Here is a 25,470-nt window from a genome sequence, read left to right as displayed (position 1 = left end):
TGCAATATGAGGAAATAAATTTTTCTCAGTAATAGCTACACATACTTTTCTCTACTTCTGGTTAATTCATTTATATTTGATGTCTTGAACGAAGACAGATTGAATTTGGAAAGCTATTTCAAAGTAGAACCTTGGAAAATCAACTTGATTTCATAGTGCCTTCTCCTCACTTTTGAAAACTTATTTTTCAGCACTCATGTCAAACTTTCACACAGGAAAGTGATCATGTAACGCATATATGTAAGTCAAATAGATTTGGAATACTGCTATCCTGAGAGTGGGAAAAATTGATAGAGAACTGGTCTTCATGACATCAGATTTAGTTATCCATGGCATCCATTCTGAACCAATGATCCCTTCATTCAGGAAAACACTGCTAAATATATGCACCTGTCTCTATTCTGTACCTTGAGGAAAGATAGTTTAATGGGTAACAGGCATTTTATTTGCCCTAAATAAATTGATCTTCAAGGTGTGCACTAATAAATTTAGTATTCTGAGATTTGAGTTCTGTTTAGTAGGCTCTTCACAATTTTACCATCCTAAAGTTGTGCCCTCTTAGTCTTTGGTGTTAGAACTGGAAAATGCTTCCTTTAAGAATATTGTTTTTGACATAAATAAAATCTCTAAGGAAGCATCTGAAACTTCCTCTTTAAAGCATTTTAGTGCCAAAAGATGTTTAATATCAAACCAAACACATGGAGTCCAGAATGGGAATGAGGGCTTGTTAGCTTAATGTGATACCCAGTTACATCATTGTAACATTGGGCAGTACATTGGGCAGATAATTAAAAAGTATTGGCAAAATCCCTAGAAGGACTGGAAAAAAAATATGAAACTATTAAATTTTCCCACCTGGGAAACTTCTGATACTCTCTCAAACATTAGGGACTCCCAAGTTAATAGTTCAAGCCCTTGATCTTGAGGTTTGCTCTAATGAAAGTTATTTCTATAGAGAAGAAGCTAAGCCTACCTCTAATTATGCCTAGGAGTTGCAAAAAAATCTCTTCTGATGCTCAGATATTGCCTCTTTCTCTCCAAGCCCAATTCTGTAAGGAAAATCATTACCTTCCCCCCTACATGGGACATGACATCTGAGGTGAAAGTCTCCCTGGCAACATGGGACATGACTTAAAGGGATGAGCCTGGCCCTGGCACCATGGGATTAACAACACCTTCCGGACTAAAAGGGGGGAAAGAAATGTAACAAAATAAGGTATCAGTGACTGAGAGAGTTCAAATAGAGTTGAGAGGCTATTCTAGAGCTTACTGTTATGCAAGCTTCAGCTAGATATTGTTAATTACCATGGCTTGCCAAACCCCAACCAACACCATTCCTGTTAACCCTAAAGAACACCTAGGCTTCTAAATGGGATGCTACAAAAGTTTCATGCACTAGGTTTATTTTCCAGAAACCTATAATCTCCAGATGGTTTCTAGGCCAGATAGGTCCTGAAATGCAGAGGGGCCAGCATCTCCAAGAACATCAACTAGTTCCATTCCCTATCCCATATTGTCAACACCCTTTTTCAATATGAAAAAGTTAGAATGGGCATAGTCCAAATATCCTTAAATATTGGGAAAAGGATCAAAGGAGAACAAGGAGTCATAACAGAGAGGATAGGATTTAACAAATAAGCATGCCTGCTGAATCATTATATTGATATTTCTATTAGTCTCCAGTGTCTTGGAGCAGCTAGAAGGAAAAACCTGAAATTTTAGAACTGTAACCCATACCAGACTTTGAAATCTGCTTTATAACTACTTGTTACAATGTACTTTGAAATTTACTGCTCTTTGCATATATGTTATATTTCATTATAAAAATATTTTTAAAAGATACTTAATATCGAGAAGTTTCTCCCTATATTTCCCCAGGTTCTATTTAACATTCAGTCTTACTGTTTTACCTTTGGACAAAAATGAAGGAATTGCTGTCACCACTCTTGACCAGCAAGATTTCCTTTTGGGTAAATTAAAGGATTTATGGATGACCACCACTTTCAACCTACATTCTCCTTCAGAGGGACAAATACTTCTAGGTCTTTCATTTCTTTCCCATAGATCCTCAATAGAATTTTACAGCAATTTACGTACTGTCAGTTTCCCCTTCTAAGTCATATTTCTTATCTGCTTTCAAGGTGAGTCTGTTAATTATTTATAATAATAGCTACACCAATAATCCATACTTCTGTTATTATACTCAAATGGGTACCAGCTATAAAAATATATATATAATGTAATTAAATGCTATACCTTGCAATAGATGTCAAGTAAGTCAACACTTTTGCTATTACTTCTTCTGGTATACATCTGAAATTACAATTTTCTGGAAATGTAATGATCCAAGCATTGTCTTTTCCTCGGCCACCTGAAACAGTATAAGACAATCAAACAAATTAACAATTTACATGACAACAGTGCAAGGAAGAGGATTTTAGATTTAAAGGGGAGGATTAGAAAATTCTTTGGAGCCAGTGAATCATTTATAAGGATAATGATCTCCACATAAACCAAAATGACAACAGATTCCTGACACATTAACATGTAGCAGAGTGGATTCTAAATGAAAAGAAAAAATGAAAAAGGTAAAATGAATTAATACAGTCCAAAGAAAGTTTCATGGAATACGTATAACAAAGGTGTATGAAAAGATTGCTGAGCCCTCAAATTGGACATCCAAAGGGATTGGAAAATAATTGTTTTTATAGCCATATTATGAACCTAAGTCCACAATGGGTAATTGGCGTCTTGACAACAACTGAAAACCATGACATAACTGACCTCTTTAAGTCCTTGGTGAGCAAGCAAGGATACAGACTACAAAATACAGAAAAAAAGTGATGTTTTCTTGGATTTATGGAAGATACACATAAGCAATAATAGCAATAATGGTATAGGAATCTTAATAGTGAAAAGGAAAACAGATCACAAATTCTCTGTAGGTATAAATTCAATGTGAAATAAGAACATGACAATGGCAAAGGAGATAAAATGGAATGATAAAAAATACTCAATCCAAAAAAAGGCAGAAAAGGAAGGACAAAAACAAACAAAGAAACAGGACAAATAGAAAAATTCTAAGATGGTAGATTTAAACTAAACTGTATGAACAAACCCAGTAAATGTATATGGTCAAAACACCCACATGTAAAAGGCAGAGATTATCCAACTGGATTTTAAAAAGCAAGATACAACAACATTCTGCCTACATAGAGACACTTTAAACATAAAAGCAGACATACATTAAAAGAAAACGGATGGAAAAAGACATAATACGCTAACACTAGTGAAAAGAACTCTGACAGTAGCTATGTTAGTATCAGCCAAAGTAGATTCCAGAGCCAAGACATTTGATAACAACAAAGGAATCATCAGAAGGACCTAACAATCCTGTTTATGCACCTAATCAGATTTTCAAATTACATGAAGCAAAAACTGATAGAACTGCAAGGAGACATTGACAAATCTGCAAAATTACAGCCAAGTTTTACTACCCCTCTCTCAAAAATTGATAGAACAAGTTGACAGAAAATCTGCAAGGATAGAGGACACCTGAAAAACTATAAACCAACTTGACCATTGACCTTTGTAGAACATTCCACCCAACAAAAGCAGCATACATACACATTCTTCTCTAGTGCACATGGAAAAAGGATCAAATTAGTTCTTAGCCTTTATCTTTACCAAGGGAAACATGACAGAGTCCACTTTCCAAATTATATTTTAAGGCAAACTGGTCAAAATCAAATGATGGCAAGTCTTCATTGTATAGTATTCTAGACTGAAAATAACAGAGAGGGTAAAGATAATCCTTATGCGTGATGCCAGCCACCCAAGAATTCTGAAAGAACACAAAAGAGAAACTGTGAAACTCTGAGGCCAGAGATTTAGCAAATTACTAAGGGCCTTTATTGGTAGGGTATGGTTTTGAATGCACACTCTATTTAAGGACAGAACCATCTAGAACTTAGGCAAATTACACTAATCAAAGGAAAGAAAGCATAATTCCTAAAGGGTAAACTATTATAGACTAATCTATAACCTGTTATTAACCGTGAGAACTACTTAGAACTGTATTAGGCAGTAAATTTTTGAGAAAAGAACAAAAAAGATCTTTATATTCTAAATTGGAAGATTTTCAAAAACCATACCAAGCAACATTCAGAAAACAACTACAAAAAAACAGATAAGGAAGGAAAAGCATGGTGATGGGGCTGGGAAGGGGCAAAAGGCCCTGAGGATGGCTCTATTTGGGTCAAAGTTCGGAAAACATGAATAAGCGTAAATAAATACAAGTCTCTGAACTCTAAAAGTTAACCTGACATACAGCTAAATTTACCATGCCATGTATTTATACCACTTATAAAATAAAACATAAAACTACTTTAAATCACCACCAATTCAAAATTACCACTAATTATAATCTTTCAAGCAGAAATTGAATTGGCCAGTTAGATTCATCTATAAAGGAAATGTTTATTAAGTAAACTGAGCATGTAGGTGTCATTTTAGAAGAAATAATTAAGTTGCTTAAAAGAAATAAGATAGTTTCTTGGAATCTAAACACCTAAGAGGCACTAATTTTCATACCAACAATGCACCTACTGGGAAATGTTTCCTGTCTGTTGAATATAATAAATATAATACTGAATGGTATAGCTCAAATTAACTCTGATAACTGAAAAGTAGTTGCTTGTCTCTCAGCAAAACCTTCCCTAAAGGTGGTCTATCAGAGTTATGTCTCTAAAAATATATAATGCTACCTGAACAGTAAGGATCAAACTAACTTTGCTAATTGAGTAACACAAGTATCTGGAATAAATACATGAGAAAGTTTGCTTACCAGACAAGAAGGCAATATCTTGCATTAAGAAGTGACTGATGTCTTTTACACGGAGAAGCAGATCAGTTTCTATGAAAAATAAGAAAGGGGGGGAGGAAATGACATATATGTCAAAGTACAGCTAGAAACATGCACATGCTTTCTCGTTATGCTAAAAAGAACTCTGGGGACTCACATACCTGTGTCCATAGACACACTGCTGATTTCCTCTTTGTCCCTCTCAGTTATATGGAGGAAACCATTGTCTTGAAAATATCACTAGGTAAGCGGGACCAGTGAAATGCTTCTCCGAACCATGCCCAGAGCATAAACTCTTCTCACTCACTAGAAAGTCAAGGGCAAAAGGTACACACTCTGGAACGTCCAGGTTGCATATGAAAAGTAGATGGTCAGTAGAGACACTGGAGCAGATTGTCTTATACTGCTGATACTGACTTTCATTTCACGAGGCTTAATTAGCATATTAACTTGATTAGCATATTTACTTATAATAAGTAAAAAATTATTACTTTTTTTGCAGAGCTTTCATCTGTCTGAATCCTTAAAAGAACCCCTGAGGTTGGTGTTTGTGTTAATTAGAGTCAATTGTCAACTTGGCCAGGTGAACATACCTAGTCTTGTTGCTGCGGACATAAGCCAATGGTACCTGAACCTCATCTGTTGCTAATTACATCTGCAGTTGGCTAGGAGGCGTGTCTGCTGCAATGAGTGACGTTTGACTTAATTGGCTGGTGCTTAAATGAGAGAGCGCAAAGTAGCACAGCCTAGCAGCTCGGCATTCCTCATCTCAGCACTTGCAGCTCAGCCCAGGCCTTTGGAGATGCAGAAAGAAGTCACCCCGGGGAAAGTTGTTGGAACCCAGGGGCCTGGAGAGAAGACCAGCAGAGACCATCCTGTGCCTTCCACGTAAGAAAGAACCTCAGTGGAAGGTTAGCTGCCTTTCCTCTGAAGAACTAACAAAATAAATCCCCTTTTATTAAAAGCCAATCCGTCTCTGGTTTGTTGCATTCCGGCAGCTGGCAAACTAGAACAGTGTTATTATCCCATTTTATAAATGTCTGAGAGAGAGTGCAGTGAAGTGATTAACCATGTGGTCTTTGGAGTCACAGAGACACGGATTCAAATCCAAGCTCTTGCATTTACTGGCTGTGCAAACATGGACAAGTTACTTAGGTCCTCTGAGCTTCAGTTTCCTCATCTATATACTGGGTATAATAATACCTCCCCCACAGGGTGCTGAGCTAAGTGTGAAATAATGGACAAAAGGATAGGTGTTCATAGGACATTATATAAGATTCTACAATGGTTCCATGCACGAGGGTAACTTTCCAGAAACCTATTTCCTCCAGATGGGTCCCTGGATCAGATAAGTCCTGAAACCTAGAGCAGCCAGCCTTTCCAGAACATCAACTAGTTCCATCGCCCTCTCCCATATTATCAACAGCCCCTTCAACATGAAAAATTAGAATAGGCATAACCCAAATGCCCCTAAAGAGTGGGAGAAAGATTAAAGGTGATGGTGGAGTTCTACAGAGAAGGTAGGGTTTAACAAATGAGTATATTGCTGAATCATTAAATTGATATCTCTTTTCGTCTCCAGAACCTTAGAGCAGCTAGATGTAAAAACCTGAAATTGTGGAATTGTAACCCATACCAAACTCTGAAATCTGTTCTACAACTGATTGTTGTGATGTGCTTTGATATTTATTACTTTTTTTGTATATATGTTACTTTTCACAAAAAAGAAAAAAGAGGAGGAGGAGTTATAACAGAGAAGATAGGATTTAACAAATGAGTATGACTGCTGAATCACTATATCGATATTTCCATTAGTCTCCAGTGTCTTGGAGCAACTAGAAGAAAAAACAAAAAGTCATAGAACTATAACTCATACCAAATTTTAAATCTGTTCTATAACTACTTGTTAAAATGTACTTGGAAAATTATTACTTTTTTGTATATATGCTTTATTTCACAATAAAAAATGTTTAATAAAATATATATATTTATATTTAAAGTAAAAAGAGTAGATATTCAATAAATGGTGGCAAATTAACTCATGTTTTTATCGTTACAGGTAGAACAATGTCCAGGCATTAACATGTTTCTGTTTTTCCCTGATCTTATTGTGCTAACTTGTAATGCTCAATTCCAGTTAACTCTACAGGGTTCCAAAAATTGAAGTTTATGTCCTGCCTCTGGTCCCTGAGCAAGGATAACTTTTTAAAGAGAAAAAAGGTTATCAAAGTAGCTTATTTTGGATCAATGGCACCAGTGCCTATGGTCCCACATCTCTTACAGAAGCCATAATTCCCAGCTTATTTTCCATATTTTCCTTTGCTACAAATGGCCTTCCGAGACCTAGTCTCTGGTGGTGATGGAATGATACCGATGAACTTTCTTAAGCAGCCCTCAAATCACAGCACATGGATGTGGTTTATCAGGGCCAATCCTACACAGGGGCACAAAGAAAGCAAGTTCTAAATGGGCTAGACAATGGACTAGGACATTGGTTACAGAATAATGACCACACCTCCTGATTTGAAACATACAGCAAATAATAGCTGGCAAATTTCTTTTCTTAATAAGACACATGCCGTCACAAATCTGTAATTTGTCCCAACAGAAAAATCATCTCCTCAAAATGTCTCCACACCCAGACTGCTGGGCACAACTATTCTTGCAATTCGACATGTTTCCTCAAATACCAAAACGTGCTTATGACAGCCACAGGCATATGTCACAAGCGGACAAGTCAAGTCATAGGGGCACGGAGAAGGTGAGAATGGAGGCAAGGCGGAGAGGGCTGGAACTCTCTCTGTGCTGGGGAGCCTGCAAAAGTGAACAATTCCCCACATGTGTTCTACCTTTTAAATGAGAGTGCATTGGACACCAAATTCTCCTTTGATCAGTGGAAATACCAAAGATAAACTGGTGAATTTCATGTCACACGGCAGATCTGGAAGCACCAATAAGTTTAATTTGACATTTCCCCAACCTTTCAGGCTCTTGCTTAGCTACAGAAAATATACTCTAAAAAAAATTTTTTTTTTAATGCGCTCATGTAATAAGAGAGGCTTCCGGGCTTAAAACAAGAGACCATGGGCTGAGAGTGAGAAAATCTGGGCTGAGGGTTGGCTGAGCTCTTCTGTGATCTTGAATTTGTCACTCCTCACCCTTCACCTCATTATTCCCATTTTAGATGTGAGGGCAATACTGGAGATGTACTCTCCAGCCCCCTCTACTTTGTGACATCTGGCAACATATGACACCCCTTGATAGAAGAAAAGCACACCAATGTTTTGTTTTGTTTTGTTTTGTATGCTGTATGGCAGGGGTCACATTTCATCCTTTTTCCATGTGAGTATCCCCTTATTGCAGCACCATTTGCTGAATTTTTGTTTGTTTGTTTTTTCATTTGTTTGTTTGCTTGCTTGCTTGTTTGCTTGGGAAGTGCATGGGGCTGGGAATTGAAAACAGGTCTCCTGCATGGCAGACGAGAATTCTACCACTGAACTATACCCTTGCACCCTCAGAAAAACATACCAATGTATTCTACAGTAAAATGGCTCCCCCAACTGTGCCAACCAAACAGTCCCACTATATACAAAAGGATGAAATGATGGCTAAAACAGAAGATGTTGCCACCTTCTGATATGACCAAGCTCTGGATTGGAAACATACTGAAGGGAGGGGAGGTGACACAGGAAAGGAAATAGAACACACGGGGTTATCATTGAGCAGTCATGAAGGACATGGTGTGATTCTTGCTGAGAAGCAGAGAATACTGACTTCAGAGAAAATTGGGACACTGAGTTATCCCCAACTTTGTATCTGACCCTCATGAATGTTCATTCATCTTTCTCCTGAAAAATAAAAGTGAGAGCAAAAATGATTTACAATGTTCATTTTGCTGACCTTTTAACCTTTGTTTCACTCCACAAGATAGGATTTAACAAATGAGTATGACTGCTGAATCATTATATTGATATTTCTGTTGGTCTCCAGTGTCTTGGAGCAGCTAGAAGAAAAAAAAATTGTGGCACTGTAACTCATACCAAACTTTAAAACCTGTCTTATAACTACTTGTTAAAATGTACTTGTAAGTTTATTGCTTTTTTGTATACATGCTATATTTCACCATAAAAAAGTAAAAAAAAAAAAAAAAGACGTCAAACAAGAACAAATACGAAAAAGAAAAAAAGACTTCAAAAAACATCAAAAAAAAAGAGTAATCCAATAATTATTTGGCATTTAATGAAATTATGTAGGCTTATTTAAATGCTAGTCAGTGTGTTACCTGGGTATGGTAAGAGTTGATGTTTAATTGTTAATCAGTGTGTTAAGCATTTAATGGCTGTTTGTTAGTTGGTGTGTTCAGTCTAGTTATTAATTGGTGTATTACTTAAATATAATAAATGTTAAGTATCTATTTGTAAAAATGGCATTTATGTTCTGTTCAAGTACCTGAAAACAAAAATCCATTCCTAAGAAACTCGATGTCTAAATTCAGAATAAACTATTATGCCTAGAAAGAAAGAAAAAAAAAAAACTCTGTTCCACTTCAAACCATGAGAAATATAAAGCTGGGCTCAACAAAGGTGAATTAAGTCCACATACCAGGATGTTCCTTGTTGACCTGAGTTACATTCTATATGAGATTTGTCAATTTCTACAATATGGAACACTCAGTCACTTAAGAAAGAAAAGGCATGGATCCTCCTTACCCAAATAAAGGGCACTAACTCAATAGGGAATCTCATCAACACCCTTAAAATAATGATACCTGACAAAGCAGCTCTTCATTGTCTTCATTGAAGAACCCCCATGTTCATACAATTGAACATACAGGGACACACTGCAAACAAAATAAAGGGGCTTGACAATCTAATTCTATACATGTGAGCACCAAGTGAAAGAAACCCATTCTCACTGTCTTGACTAGAAACTGCACACATACCACTAATGTTTTTTTCTATAGGATAACATATTTTAGTAGGCAATTTACTGCCATAATATCAAAGGTCATTTCTTTCTTCAAGTTTAAGTGTATCTTTAAAGATAACTTGCATGAACTACTTTGGTCTCAATTATTTGTCATTATGGCTGAACACAAAAGGTGTTTAACCAGTACCTTTCAGTTAAGGTATTCCCTTATTGAAAGTCAGCTTTTTGCTTTTTGCTTTGTTTTCATTTGGTTTGTTTTTAAATTAGCTTTGCTAATGCCACAGAAAGGGCTTTTTTTAAGAAAGGATAAGTGAAAAGTACTAAAAAAGATTCAGATAATTATCATTCAGCACTTCATTGTTATTCAGAATAAAATTTATGATGACATGTTTACCCTGCAGATGTCTTAATGAAATTGTTCTGAATAAAAAGCTCTATTGGTTAGAGAAAAAAAAAGGTAGTTATGCAAATGAGTATATAAGCTCGGAATTCAAATATGAAGAATCTTTAAAGTCCTGAAAAGAATGGGGAAAAAAAATACTATATTTAGGATGGCTTGCAGAGAGGAGAAAGGTATACCCATACAATCTGTTGCTCCCTTCAGATTGTATCACTTGAAGAAATGTAAAATAGGAGGCAACTTGATACATGGAGCATTTAAAAGTTTTCAAAGATTTATTATAAATCCATCCACTTTTCAAAACCCGTATTTATTAAGCACCTATTATGTGCCAGATACTGTTCTAGGCTATGGAGAGGTATTCTGGGGAAAAGTAGAGGCTCATGACCAAATGAGTTTGAGAAATAGTAGAGGTTTAACATACTACAACAATCCCCAGAGCATTGAAGATGCGAATACACATGTGCACACATTGTGACTCCTTGGGTAAGGGCTATGTATTTTCTGTGTTGCCAAAATCTCCGAATCTATTTGATCACATACTGTTTGGTTGGTTGGTTGGTGACCAACCAAGCTTTTCAGACGACAGAAAGCAACAGAGCGAACTATGGAGACTCAGTACGAACAAGGATTTTGTTCTAAAAGTCAAGCCAATCTGTAGATAAAATGACTACCATGGAAGGTAGAGAAGCCCTTCCCCATCACTAACGGGTTCCAACAAAGGCTAAGCAGATCTGGAGTAAGGATGCTAGAGAGTACCATGGAGCATTAGGTGGGGAATAGGGGAGATTGAAATAGATCATTTTTCAAGTCCTTTTTCTGTTCCTAGAGTCTATACTTCCATTATCTGAATGATTATTACATTCCAAGGAATGTCAGTTCCACTGATTTTATGATTCCTATGTGGAAAATGAAAGTTAAAAAAAGATAAGCACGGGCGGTGCGACAGTGGCTCAGTGGTGGAATTCTCGCCTGCCTTGCCGGAGACCCGGGTTCAATTCCCGGTACCTGCCCATGCAAAAAATAAATAAATAAATAAATAATAAGCATATCGGTAGCTAAACATCTCCCTTTCATAGAAAGCACTTTTACGCCAGGTCGTGATATGCCAGCAATAATTCCCAACCTCAAGCTTTATGTCGCAGTGATTCTCTCTCATTTACAGGTATCCCCTCCCCAGGGCTTCTATTCGAACACACTAGAAGAATACAGGTTCTGAGCCACATCCGATATACACATGCCACTCTGTTCAAGCATGACCGAACTCCGGCCAATAAACTGCTCCAAAGAGCAAATGCCTCTGTTCTCAGATTTTTTCCTAAAAATAAAAAAAGAAGATGCAATGGGCAAAAGCAGAGTAAAAACAAATGCAAATCAAAAGGAAAATAAAAGGAATGTCAACCAGAAAAGATAATGACTTTTCTACAGCTATCAACCCACTGCCACCATCAACGTGAAAACAGAGGGGAAAAATACAAATGATTAGCAACAGATATCATTGTTAAAAAACCCACTCACAGGTACTTCTGTTCATGCACTTATTCATTCAAGGGGCACTAGCAAACAATTACCAGGCACAAGGCACTGGTTTTGAACACAAGGTAGAATTTAGTAGGCTATTTAGAAAAGCTTTTACTATGTCATCCCTTTGGTTCCCTACCCCTCAGACAGGCCTTTGAAACTGTACTTGGAAAATACACTCAATGAGCGCTAATGCAAGTAACTAACTAGATATGGCTCCATAATCTCCCATGTATTTGCAGGATGGGTTCCATCCTAAAGCACATCAGAACTGTTTAGAAACAATCTTTTGCAAGAAATTCTATTATTTTTACAGCCTGGAATCCCTAACAATGACACTCTTAGCAATCATCTCTTTGAAAGTTCCTTATTACTGATGTGCAGGAATCAGATAAAATTAGATTTTGTTCTGAGTCCCAAATCCTGTAATGAGGCAGATTGGATTCTTTGAGTGCAATTTTTTCTCTTTCAATCTGAACGTCAGATACTCTATACCATCTGTAAACAGTAATGAATTAGTACATGCAACAAATTACAAGGCTGTCTTGACTAGTATTATGTTTTAGAAGGTGGAACAAATCAAAGGGGAATTGTGAAACCAACACAAAAATGAATTCCCATTGGATTACAGTACAACTATGCAGTACTTTATTCTGCAATAAAGGTACAGTATGTATGTAAGACTTATGTAATTTCTATACTTACAAAAGAAGACCAAGATTCACACAAAATCCCTGCTGACATCCACTGGAACCTGCCTCCAATCCACCATAATTCAGTTCACCAAGTATTTATTAAGTTCCCAGTTGGTCTTCTCTACTAGGTGCTGTGGGCCATGAGAACATCAACAGTGTTCCTCACTTTACAAAGCTTAAAAATTATCAGAAGATGCAGGCATGCAATCGACTTGCTGTAATCCATGGCACAGTACAGTATGTGCTATGATGGAAATATACAATATAGAATATGAGGGGAGAGGTTTTTACATCTAAATCGAAGGAGGGAAAAAAAGGAAGATTTCATAGATGATGTGACATCTGAGCTGGGCCTTGAAAATTTATTAGGGTTCAAACATGTGGACAAAGGAATAGAGGACATTCCAGGTAGAAGAAACAAGGCACCAAAGTGGGGTACTTGAAGGAATCAGGAACCGTATATGGCTTGCTGGGGCTTGAGTATAGAATGTGGAATAGAGACTAGCCAAAGCTTGAAAGCAAGAATAGAAGTAACTAGGAGAGAACCTTGCATGCCTCCAGAGGAGCAGAGCAGGCTGCTGGGAGACTTCTGATCCAGAATCACTGACTTAGTACAAAAGTCGTTGTCCAGGCAGGCAACCCCTGCAACAGCCTGGCAGCGATGTAAGAACAGATGGATTGAAATACAGAGGGCCCAGCCTCTCCAGAACATCAACTAGTTCCATCCCCCTACCCCATATTATCAATAGCCCCTTCTGACATGAAAAAGTTAAAATGGGCATAGCCCAAATACCCCTAAAGAGTGGTAGAAACATCAAAGGTGATGGTGGAGTTATACAGAGAAGTTAGGGTTTAACAAACGAATATGATTGCTGAATCATTCAACTGATATTTCTTTTAGTCTCCGGTATCCTAGAGCAGCTAGAAGTGGAAACCTAAAACTGTGGAATTGTAACTTATACCAAATTCTGAAATCTGTTCTACAGCTAATTGTTGCGATGTGCTTTGACATTCATTGCTTTTTTGTATATATGTTATTTATCACAAAAAAAAAGAAAAAAGAGGAGGAGTATAACAGATAAGGTAGAATTTAACAACTGAGTATGACTGACAAATCACTATATTGATATTTCTTTTGGTCTCCTGTGTCTTGGAGCAGCTTAAGAAAAAATGAAAAATAGTGGAACTGTAGCTCAGGCCAAACTTTAAAATCTGTTTTATAACTACTTGTTAAAGTGTACGTGGAAATTTATTGCTTTTTTGTATGCATGTTATAGTCCACTATTTAAAAAGTTTTTTAAAAAATGCAATGAAGGAATATAGAAGCAAAAAAAAAAACTGATAGATTCTTCAATTAATTTCTGTTACAACCTCGGGCAGCTCACCGAAGGCTCCCAACATCTCAGATTTTGTACCACACATAGACAACAAAACTTGTCATAAAATGCCAAATAAAACTTGACATGAGTCCCATTTTAAGATGTCCATTTTTTTTAAAGTAACATTTCAGAAATTTGAGTGTACCTTATTGTCACCATCACATTTGGTGGAGTTTTGCATTTTTCCACTGAAAATCCTTTTTAGTTTTCTTGGAATCAATCAAATATGATCATTAAAAGGAAAAAATGGGGGGAAAACCAAGACATTCAAAATATAAATCAATACGTATGTATCATTAGATTTTGTGACTGTCATTTTAGATGCCATATATTACAAGATAATGGGGCATGGAAAGAAACAGAATACAAAAGTGTCTATCCAATTACCATGTGACCTGGCAATTCCACCCTGGGTATATACCAAAAAAAATTGAAAGCAGGTACCCAGACAGATATGTGCACACCGATGTTCATTGTGGCATTATTCACAGTTGCCAAAAGGGGAGAGCAACCCAAGTATCTATCAATGGAAAAATGGACAAACAATATGTGGTCTATCCATATAATGGAATATTATCCAGCCATAAAAAGAATGATGCTCTGATACATGCAACAACATGGATGAACCTTGAAGACATTTTGTTGCATTTTGTGGCATAACATATGCTAGACACAAAGAAGAAATATTGTATAGTCTCACTTATATGAAATAATTGGAGTATGCAAAAGCATAGAGTCAGAAACTAAAATACAGGTCACCAGGAACAGGGCTGAGGGGAGGAAATGGGGAGTTAATGCTTCGTTGGTACAGAGGTTTTTTCAGGGTGATGGAAAAGTTTTGGTAATGGATGGTGGTGATGGTAGCACAGCATTGTGAATGTAATTAACTCCACTGAATTGTTTACTTGACGGTAGTTAAAATGGAAATTTTGGAATCTGACTTAGAGCTTTGAGTTTTTTTGTCTTGCTTTGTTTTTTATTGTGCTAACATATGTATATGTGTGTGTATGTGTGTATATATCCCCAAATTTTTCATGTTAACTGCTTTCACATGTAAATATCCCCAAATTTCCCACGTTAACTGCTTTCACATGTAAAATTCAGTATCAAATTTTCTTATTCTAGGTATTTCACAACAGTGAGATCATGTAATATTTTTCCTTTTGTGTCTGGCTAATATCACTCAACATGATGTCTTCAAGGTTCATCCATGTTGTCACATGTATCAGAACCTCATTCCTTTTTGTGCTGAATAATATTCTGTTGTATGTGTGTATTGATTATCCATTCCTCTGTTATATTCATTGGTGTATGGGTATCTGGGTCCCTGTTTTTAATTGGTTTGGGATTATACCTAGGGGCAGAATTGCCAGGTCATACAGAAACTCTGCTTAACTTTTTGGGAAATCATTTTATGTTCCCACCAACAATGCAGAAAGAACCAATTTCTCCACATCTTCATTAACACTTTTTTTTTAATAATAGCCATTGAATTGGATGTGCAGTGGTATTTCACTGTGGTCTTTATTTGCATTTCCCTGAAGACTGATGATGTTGAGTCTCTTTACACGTGCTCATTGGCCAGAGCTTAGGCTTCAATGGCATGCACTAATTGAGGATCCAAAGCCTATGGCTTTGCTCAGGATTGGGATTCAAGTAAGAGAACATATCTGAAAGACATGTTGAGAAGACTATACTATTTTGTAACTTGATATTTTGAAATAATTTCAAACTAATAGAACAGTTGCAAAAGTTATACAAACCCCTTACAGAGAACTCCAGAATACCTCCATTCTCCCAGATACTCAGATACACCAATTCTAACATTTTGCCACATTTGCCATATAATTCTATCTCTCTATCCATCTATCAATCCATCATTCATGTAACTCTTGCTATCTATGTCTGTTTTCTGAACATTTAAAAGCAGGTTATGAATATCATATTCATGCTCCCTGAATACATATTAGTTCCCCACATATTTTCTAAGAGCAAGGATATTCAGAATATAATTTCTTAAACAGGATACAAGGAGCACAAATATAAAGGAAATGATTGATAAATTAAGCTACATTAAAATTAAAAATTTCTTTCATCAAAGCCATCACAAAGAAAGTGAAGAGAGAAGCCGCAAATGGGATGAAGATATTTGCAACACATAACTGGCAAAGAATTAGCCTTGAGGCATTTTTAAAGATTATAAAAATAAGAAAAAGCCAAATACTCTGACCGAAAAAATAGGCCAAAAATGATGCAAACAGGCCTTTCATAGAAGAGGAAATAGAAGACAGCCAATATATATTTGAAAAGATGCTGCACTGCATTTGAAATGTGTGAAATGCAAATTTCAAGGACAGGAAGATAACCTTTAATACCCACCACATAAGCAAGGACTTTAAAAATCTGAGAATAGCAAGTGTCTATATGCCCAACCATGTAATCATTACAGATATAGTTTGGTTTTGATCGAGGCTCTTAACACAGGTTTACTTTTCACTTTTCAAGTAGCATCCATTCTGAAAGAGCACCTTAAAATTGTTTTAGTATAACTACAGGAAGGCATATGAGTTAGAGTTTTACCCTGGTTGAGATGAAGAATAAATGCAGGTGAACTGACAGAGACAGATTAAGATGGAAAAAAAAATCAAGTTAGATGTGGCAAACAAATTTCAAAAGGAACTCTCAGGTTAAATTGAAAGACATGCACAATGTCAGATCAGACTTCAAATCGATACATTCAGAAGAGCTGTCTGAGTACCTACTACACATTCAACTTCATTTTTCCGCTCACATAGCACATACAAATGAATAGGCTCCCATTCTGAGAAGATCATCTACAGATCTGAAGATCTGAAGGAAGGGGATGATTTTATCCCGAGTAGCACTAAGTGGAATTCTAGCAGAATATGGGAAATTAAAGGAACGTATGTTGTCAGCCACTGTAAGCATTGAAGTATTTCAACAAATCTTTGTTAGGCCGTCATCTTTTCTATGAGTCCTGTGCAGTGCTGGGGGTACAGAAACCAATTAGACACTGACCCAGACCTCTCAGGAAGCTCTCTTGACCTAGAAGCAGGAGGCACTTAGAGTCCAGGGTGATAACCGTTAATGTAGTCTTGAGCACAGGAGCCATGAGCACAGAGAAAGGACATCTAGAGCTAAATGGATAGATTATGTATAACAACTGAATCACAATTTTGTAGCCTACCTGATCCCAAATGATTCCTAGGAAATACATTTTCAGCACATGGCTTTCAGGTCATGACTCTGAGCTCTAGCTATAACTTCCATTTCCTCTTTTAGAATATTGTACAAATGGTTGATGGTCTCTGACCCGCTTCCAAGGAAGGGAGCAATACATTGGATAAGGTGCATATATAAGGTGATGGGGAATCATTCAGCCTTGTAACTTTTTGTAAACGTGGATGTTTATATATAAATGCATATGCGTATCATGCACAGACATGGAAATATTAAACGGGTGGTTTTGAAAGTTCACTTTTCCATCTTTCAATCCATTTGTGGTCAAGATGGAATGTGGAGAAGCTCATACTTCATATGCGAAAGTAGAAACTAGAGTGGAGCTTTGTCTTACTCTTCTCCAGGGTTAAAGCTCTTTTGTGGCTTGATGATATGTCTTTTTAACTTTACAGTTCTATAAATATTGACTGAATCTTTGCTAAATGCCAAATCCATGGTGAAAGGGCTTTTTGAAATATACTGGCATCATCTGTGAAATTATATTTGGTCTCTTATGATGTCATGGAGAATCAGCTTCCCAGTGTAACTTGGAAAGCAGAGTTGACAACAATTCTTTTTTGCACAATTTAAGAAGTTCCAGATTATTCCTCTACAACCAAAATTTTGGGGAACGGCATCTACAAGAGCATCACTTTATTCATCCAAATCATCAACATACAGTACCCACACTGCAAATGAGCAGCGATATGTGTGAATACAAGCTAAAGCGATACCAATAGTTTCCAACCACTAAAGACTCGGCCACCACTAAAGAATTCAAAACATACTGTCACATGTTGAATTATGCCCCCAGAAAGATATGCTGAAGTTCTAATCCCCAATATCTCAGAATGTGACTTTATTTGGAAATCAGGTTATTACAGATGGAATTAGGGAAGTTAAAATGAGTCATAATGGAGTAGGGTGGGCCCTTCATCCAGTATGACTGGTGTTCTCATTCTCATAGGAAGAAGAAATTTGGATTCAGATTGGCAGAGAGGGGAGAAGGCCATGCGACAATGGGGGCAGAGAATGCTGGGGGCTGCCTGTAAGCCACAGTCAGAGCCAGCAGAGAAGTCTGGAACAGATTCTTCACTACATATCTCCAAGGAAACATGACCCTCCTCACACCTTGGTCTATGACATCTAGCTTTCTATTGTTTGAGGTCAACCAATCTGGGGTATTTTGTTACTGCATCCCCCTGAAAACTGAGACACATATAATCTTAGCAGCAGATAGCTATTAATGTTAGGCTAACTGTAATTTTTTTATACCCTCAGGCCTTCTGAGAACAGCTCTTGAAAGCACAAACTATAAAAGGAGACGAGATGACCCACTAACGTCAAAACTCATGATGTCAATGTAGACATAAGACCAAAGGCCAAATCTCCCTTGCCGTGGCTATTCATCACTTCTTAAATTCAGAAAATCCAATTCTGACATACACAGCATCTGCAATGGTGAATACAATTTAAATGACTTACTCTAGCTGATAATGCATGCAGAAGAACACACGGCTTCTGTAAGTGGTCCTACAAATATGTTCAAGGAAGCAACACAGACCCTCTTTTTGTTAACTGGCAAGTGCAAAATGACAAATACAAACAGGGCTGCTCTTTTTTGCTCTTGCAATTGCAAACTCAAAGATGTCTGCCAAATACACATAGTCCTTCCATGGGTCATCAAAGAGTCTAAGAATACATACATCTAATTACATACTTTCAGTTTAAGTATGGGAAATATTTAAAACAGCCCTCTAAGGTTCTTCTGGTCATCAGAGTAGCTATTTAACAGCTAATGCCTCAACTTTACATACAGGAGCAGAAGAGTACAGATCAAGGATTGGCGAGCAGAGAGCTCTCAGTAATCCTGAACATAAACGGGACTTTTGGCTGATAGCAACAGATGATACTGACCCAGCTGAGTTATATCTGGAAGGACAACTCAAACTCTGCTGGGCTCTCAGTTCCCCAAATAATTCAAAATTAATATTCCATCTGTTTGGGGTCATGAAAAGTTTTAGCAATGGATGGTGATGATGGTAATATAATAAATACCACTGAATTATATACTTAAAAGGGGTTAAAACGGGAAATATAGTGTTATATATATTACCACCACAATGAAAAAAAAAACAAAGAACATTCCCTAATAAACATCCTGAATAAAAACCACAAAATAATATAATAATCCAATCACATATACAAGCTTTCTATTTCACCTAGAACATATATAAACAGTCACTAGCAATTTATTAAAAATGAAATCAATATATAACCATATATACGCATACATATACATAAATGTACATGTACTGATTTAAAATTCAATTCCCAGTAGAAAAAAATAACAGACATAATTTTCTTATTATTGTTTTAGTGGGTTTTTTTTAAGAGAGGAAAATGGCAGAGTTATTTGGATTTTTTGAAGTCCATGGTTTTATTTTCTTACTAATTGAGTGAAAAATCAATTGAATATCAAGAAATTAAAGGAATAATGGTTACTCTGACATAATTTTCCAGAGCTGTCACCTCTTCATATCAAAAGTGTATTTCAGGGGAGCATGGGTGGTTCAGTGGTAGAATGATTGCCTTCCACGTGGGAGATCCACATGGTTTGATTCCCGGACTATGCACCAAAAAAAAAAAAAAAATCAGGAAAAAAAACATATTTCAGAATTAGATTAGGAAGATATCTGAATGAAATGCATCAAGGCCTGGTCCTCCCTGCCCCCAACACACAGAACCTTTGAACAACCAGCGAGAACTGGCAGAAGCATATTTCTCAAAGCTCTCCCCCCACCCCCAAAAGAGTTAAAGTACTGCAGTAAAATAGTCAGTGCTGGATCAAGACAAAAGGCTACTTAAACACAATACGATCTTGCAAAAGCCACCCTGGCTGGCTACTCCCCCACCCCCTCATCAGCTGGGCATGGAGCCAGCTCATGCTCCCAGTGCAGATCCCTTGTCCCAGTTCCACAGGGAGCAGAGTAACCCTCATACACATACTGGGAGCATGTATGTCTGTCCCAGGCACGCTGGGGGTGGCACGAGACACCAAGCATCTCGAAACTTATCCTACATGCAGAAAGTGGCTCACAGAGCTGCCCTACAGAACACTGTGGGAAAGCAGTCAAGTTGTACAGCCTGGGACAAGGGATTGTCAACTGTAGAAACTACAGTGCAGTGACTAGAACCAGGAGGAAACTGTTTCCTAAGGAAGAGGGGGGCACTCAGAATGCTGTAAATGGAGAATTCCTACTTAGGGCCACCCTGGGATAGCCAAGGCAAACCACAAGCACAGAAAGAACCAGCCAGGCTCCTCTGCATTGACCTGGAGTTATTCTCCAAAGGCATAGTATGGATAACCCCTGAAGTAGAGCACTCTCACAGGTCAATCTGCAAAGATTAAGAAAGCTGTTTACTACTTTTTTTTTTCTTTTACTACACCTGCATTCAAGGGAAGCGCTATAATAACACTAGCTCAATACAAACTTAAGGAAGAGATGACTATGACTCTAAATTACAGCAAAAGCACATTAAAATATCAATATGCCCAGGTTCCAATAAAAGTGATAAAATATACAAAAAACAAGAAATGATGGCCTGAGCAAAAGAGAGAATTAGAAACCATCAGTGAGGGGGATCAGAACTAGGAAATACTAAAGACTATCCAAAAATGGTCTTAAATAATGCTCAGAAAGCTGAAGGAAAACATTATCTAAGAACTAAAGGAAATCATGAAGACAATAGACGAACACGAGAATATCAATCTACAGAGGGGAATTATGAAAAGGAACCCAACATACCTGAATACCACTTTAACAGAAATTTAAAATCCCCCAGAGTTTTCCACAGCAAACTGGAGTTGGCAGAAGAAAAGATGGGTAGAATCAAAGATAAGACAGCTGAAATGACTCAGGCTGAGGAACAGAAAGGAAAAAGAATTTTTTTAAAGTGGACAGAGACTAAGAGACCTGTGGGACACCATTAAACATTCCAATATATGCACTATGGATGTCCCAGAAGGAGAAGAAAGAGCGAAAGAGACAGAAGGACTACCTAAAGAAATAATGGCAGAATACTTCCCAAATTCAACAAAAGTCATAAGTAAGCACATTGAAGAATTCAGACAAATCCAAACGGCAGATTTACAGAGAAACAATGCCAGATACATAGTACTCAAATTGTCAAATGAGAAAGACAAGGAAAGAGTTCTGAAAGCTGCAAAGGAAAAGTAACATGTTACACACAATGGAGTCCAAATAAGATTAAACTCTGATTTCTCTTCAGAAACCATGGAGGCAAGAAGGAAGTGGGATGAAATATTTAAAATACTGAAAGAAAACAGTTGCCACCCAAGAATTCTATATCCAGCAATACTGTCTTTCAAAAATAATGGAGAGATTAAGACATCCCCAGATAAACAAAAGCTGAGGGAATTCATCACCACTAGAACTGCCATACAAGCAATGCTAAAGAGGGTTCTTCAGACTGAGATGAAAGGACATGAGATAGTGGATCAAAGCAGCATAATAAAATAAAGACCACCCATAAAGGTAACCACTTGGGTAATTATAAATGACTATACTATTGTACTGTTTTGTTTTTTTTTTTTGGTATCTTATTCCACTTTTGACTTCTTATAACATCTAAAATTCAAACACATAAAAAGTAATTGATAAATCTCTCATTGGGAATACAATGCATAAAGATATAATTTGTAACAAGCAGAACAAAAAGTGGAGTGATGAAGGGCTATAAGAATAGTGTATGTGTATGTTACTGTAGTTAAGTTGGCATCAAAGCAAACATAATTGTTATAGAGTTAAGATGCTAAATTTGAGAATCTTGGTAAACACAAAAATATATGAAAAATATATATGGAAAGAAATGAGAAGGGACTCAAAGTGGTTCAATAAAAAATATCAGATTATGAAAGTAGGCATTTTCAGAAGAAATAAGGGGAAAATGGTCTGAGACTAACAAATACTATGTAGCAAAATGGCGGAAGAAAGTCCTGCATTAGCACTAAATTAAAGGTAAATGGATCAAACCCCAGCCAAAAGGCAGGAACTGACAGAGTAGATAAAGGGTATGACCAACTACATGCTGTTTACAAGAGACTTACCATAAATTCAAAGATGCAAGTAGGCTGAAAGTGAAAGGATGGGAAAAATACATACCACACAGAAAGCAACAAATGGGACCTGGGGTAGCTATTTGTTTTAGTTTATTAAGTGTGTCAGAATGCAATATATCAGAAAATGGAATGGCTTTTAAAAAGAGAATTTATTAAGTTGCAAGTTTACATTTTTGAGGCCGAGAAAATGTCCAAATTAAGGTACCAACAAGAGGTTGCCTTCACTCAAGAAAAGCTGATACCATCTGGAACACCGCTGTCCGCTGGGAAGGCATGTAGCTGGTGTCTGCTGGGGTCTCTGGCTTCTGGACACCTCTCTCAACTGGAACAGCATATGGCAACCTCTGTTAGCTTTCTCTCCTCATTTCATAAGGCTTCCCTAGGAACATTTTTTTTCTGTTTCTCCAAAAATCTCTGGCTATGTGGGCTCCGTCGGCACTGCAGCTTTCCCCCGAATGGTTCCCTCTGAAAAGTCTCCAGTGAACAACTCTACCTTGAATGGGTGGCGGCACATCTCCATGGAAACCATCTAATCAAAAGTGACCACCCACAATTGGGTGGGTCACATCTCCATGGGAACAATAATCTCACCCAACAATATATTTTTTTAATTTTTAAATTTTTTTAAAATACCAAAAAACACCACATAAATGCAAATATTTGTAACTTTTGATCATTCCATTCTACATATATAATCAGTAATTCACAATATCATCACATAGTTGTAAATTCATCATCATGATCATTTCTTGGAACATTTGCATCTATTCAGAAAAAGAAATAAAATGAAAACAGAAAAAAAAGTATACATACCATACCCCTTACCCCTCCCTTTCATTGATCACTAGCATTTCAAACTAAATTTATTTTAACATTTGTTCCCCCTATTATTTATTTTTATTCCATATGTTCTACTCATCTGTTGATAAGGTAGATAAAAGGAGCATCAGACACAAGGTTTTCACAATCACGTAGTCACATTGTGAAAGCTATATCATTATTCAATCATCCTCAAGAAACATGGCTACTGGAACACAGCTCTACATTTTCAGGCAGTTCCCTCCAGCCTCTCCACTACATATTGACAAACAAGGTGATATCTATTTAATGTGTAAGAATAACCTCCAGGATAAACCTCTCGGCTCTGTTTGGAATCTCTCAGCCATTGGCACTTTATTTTGTCTCATTTCACTCTACCCCCTTTTGGTCAAGAAGGTTTTCTCAGTCCCCTGATGCTGAGTCTCAGCTCATTCTGGGGCTTTTCTCAATCCCTTGATGCTGAGTCTCAGCTCATTCCAGGATTTCTGTCCCATCCTGCCAAGAAGTTCCTCAGTCCTGGAGCCATGTCCCACATAGACTAGGGAAGGGCGGTGAGTTTGCTTGTTGTGTTGGCTGGAGAGAGAGGCCACATCTGAGCAACAAAAGAGGTTCTCTTGGGGATGAATCTTAGGCCTAATTTTAAGTAGGCTTTGACCTATTCTTTGTGTCACCCAACAATATTGAATGAGAATTAAAGAACATGGTTTTTCTGGGGTACAGGAAATTTCAAACCTGCACATTCCATCCTTTGGACCCCCAAAGACATTTTCTTTCCAAATGCAAAATACATTCATTCCATCACAATATCACAAAGACTTAAACCATTTCGGTAAAAATATCAATAGAGTACAAGGTCAGAAACAGTACAAAATCTCATCAAAGTCAGCTACAGGGATGGTCTGTCCTAAGGCAAAATTCTCCTCTAGCTGTGGACCTGTAAAAGTCAGAAGTTAGCTGCTGCCAACATATAAAGGACAGACAATCATCAGATACATATTCCCATTTCCACAGGGAGGAACTAGAAGGAAAACAGGGGTCACTGGACCCAAACAATTCTGAAAACCTGCAGGGCAAACTCCATTATATTTCAAAGTCTGAGAGTGATTTATCCTCAGGATTTTAGAAAGCAGCAGTCACACCCTTTCCCAGGTCTACGCAATGGCCCGGCTCTCTCCAAATACAACCTTGGAGGACACTGGGGAGACCATCTTTTTCTTGGCTCCATCCTCTCCAAGCATCAGGGTAGTACCCGGGCTCTCTGTCATCTCCAGGGCACAGGCTCAACCCCTCCAGAATAATGGGGTGGCTGCCAGGCTCTCCACAAACCCTAAGGAAAGTATTCTACCCTCTCCAAGGCCTGAGGCAGCACAACTCTTCTGGGACATCGAAGAGGAAGGCCTACCCTCTGCCTTCAGAACAACTCATCCTCTCCAAGGGAATGGGTGAGTCCACTCTCCTGGCCAGAGGTTTCCTGGCTTCAGAATTTAGCTTCCACGGTTCAACCTTTGAAGTTATTTTTCCTCCAATTTGTCCTTATTCTGTCCCTTTTAGTCCAGACTGTCAGTGGTTCCATTTATACAGATCCCACAACACACTTTCTGAGTTTCTATGTAGTAGGCAGGGATCATAACCATCAGACAATAGGACTTTCCATAAATCCTTCCTTCCATCTCCAATCCTGGCTTTTTCTGACATGGCTGTCTGGTTCTGTGTTTGGTTAAATCCTCATATGGGGCACTATTCTCTGGGGTCTCCCTTTATGGAAGACAAGAAATTTCTGGTTTCTTTGTACCCAAGAGTTCAGTTCTCATCTTATTTCTTTCCTGTGGCATTTCACTATAAGCTTCAAGGAGAAACCAGTTTACACTTTCCACATTTAATTTGGAAATCTCTTCTGCTAAATATCCAAGTCCATGGCTTTCAAAATCTGCCTTCTATCCAAAACCAATAGTCAATTTTGCTAAATTTTCTGCCACTTTAAAACAAGGATCACCTTCCTTCCAGTTTGCAATAACACATGCATCATTTCTGTCTAAGGCCTTATCAAAAGTATCTTTAGAGTCTGCAGTTCTACCAACATTTTCTTGAAAGTATTCTAGGTCTTCTCTATCAAGCTCCTCACAACTCTTTCAGAATCTTCTCCTTGTCCATTTAAAATGCCATTCCAGCATGCTTGGCATTTGCAAACTGCAGCAGTACCCCATTCTGGTACCAAAATCTGCACTGGTTTGTTAAATGCTGTCGGAATGCAATATACCAAAAATGGAAAGGCTTTTAAAAAGGGAATTTATTAAGTTGTAACTTACAATTCTAATGAAAATGTCAAATTAAGGCATGTTGCCTTCACTCAAGAAAGGCTGATACTGTCCTGAATACCTCTGCCAGTTGGGAAGGCATGTGGCTGGCATATGCTGGGGTCTCTGGCTTCTAGATTCCTCTATCAGCTGGGAAGGTCCATGGTAATGTCTGCTAGCTTTCTC

The 25,470-nt window shown here is 37.5% G+C and overlaps 1 protein-coding gene across 4 annotated transcripts in view; it reads right to left on the bottom strand.

The window, feature by feature from the left end:
- The window catches only part of MCF2 (MCF.2 cell line derived transforming sequence), a 128,439-nt gene that overhangs the window by 59,258 nt on the left and 43,711 nt on the right, over positions 1-25,470 (bottom strand). For all 4 annotated transcript variants that reach the window (XR_013169606.1, XM_077146824.1, XM_077146826.1 and 1 more), the window contains exons 2-3: positions 4,847-4,915; positions 2,257-2,371 (exon numbers count right to left, since the gene is read on the bottom strand). Coding sequence is in view for 3 of the 4 variants with exons in the window: in XM_077146824.1 (XP_077002939.1) it covers positions 2,257-2,371; positions 4,847-4,915 (184 nt within the window). In the remaining variant the exon portion in view is untranslated. The remainder of the gene's footprint in view (positions 1-2,256; positions 2,372-4,846; positions 4,916-25,470) is intronic.

This window comes from Tamandua tetradactyla, chromosome X, assembly GCF_023851605.1.
Source record: "Tamandua tetradactyla isolate mTamTet1 chromosome X, mTamTet1.pri, whole genome shotgun sequence".
NCBI classification, from domain to species: Eukaryota; Metazoa; Chordata; class Mammalia; order Pilosa; family Myrmecophagidae; genus Tamandua; species Tamandua tetradactyla.
The sequence above is the reverse complement of the archived record's forward strand: the minus strand, read 5'-3'. Positions and strand labels throughout refer to the sequence as shown.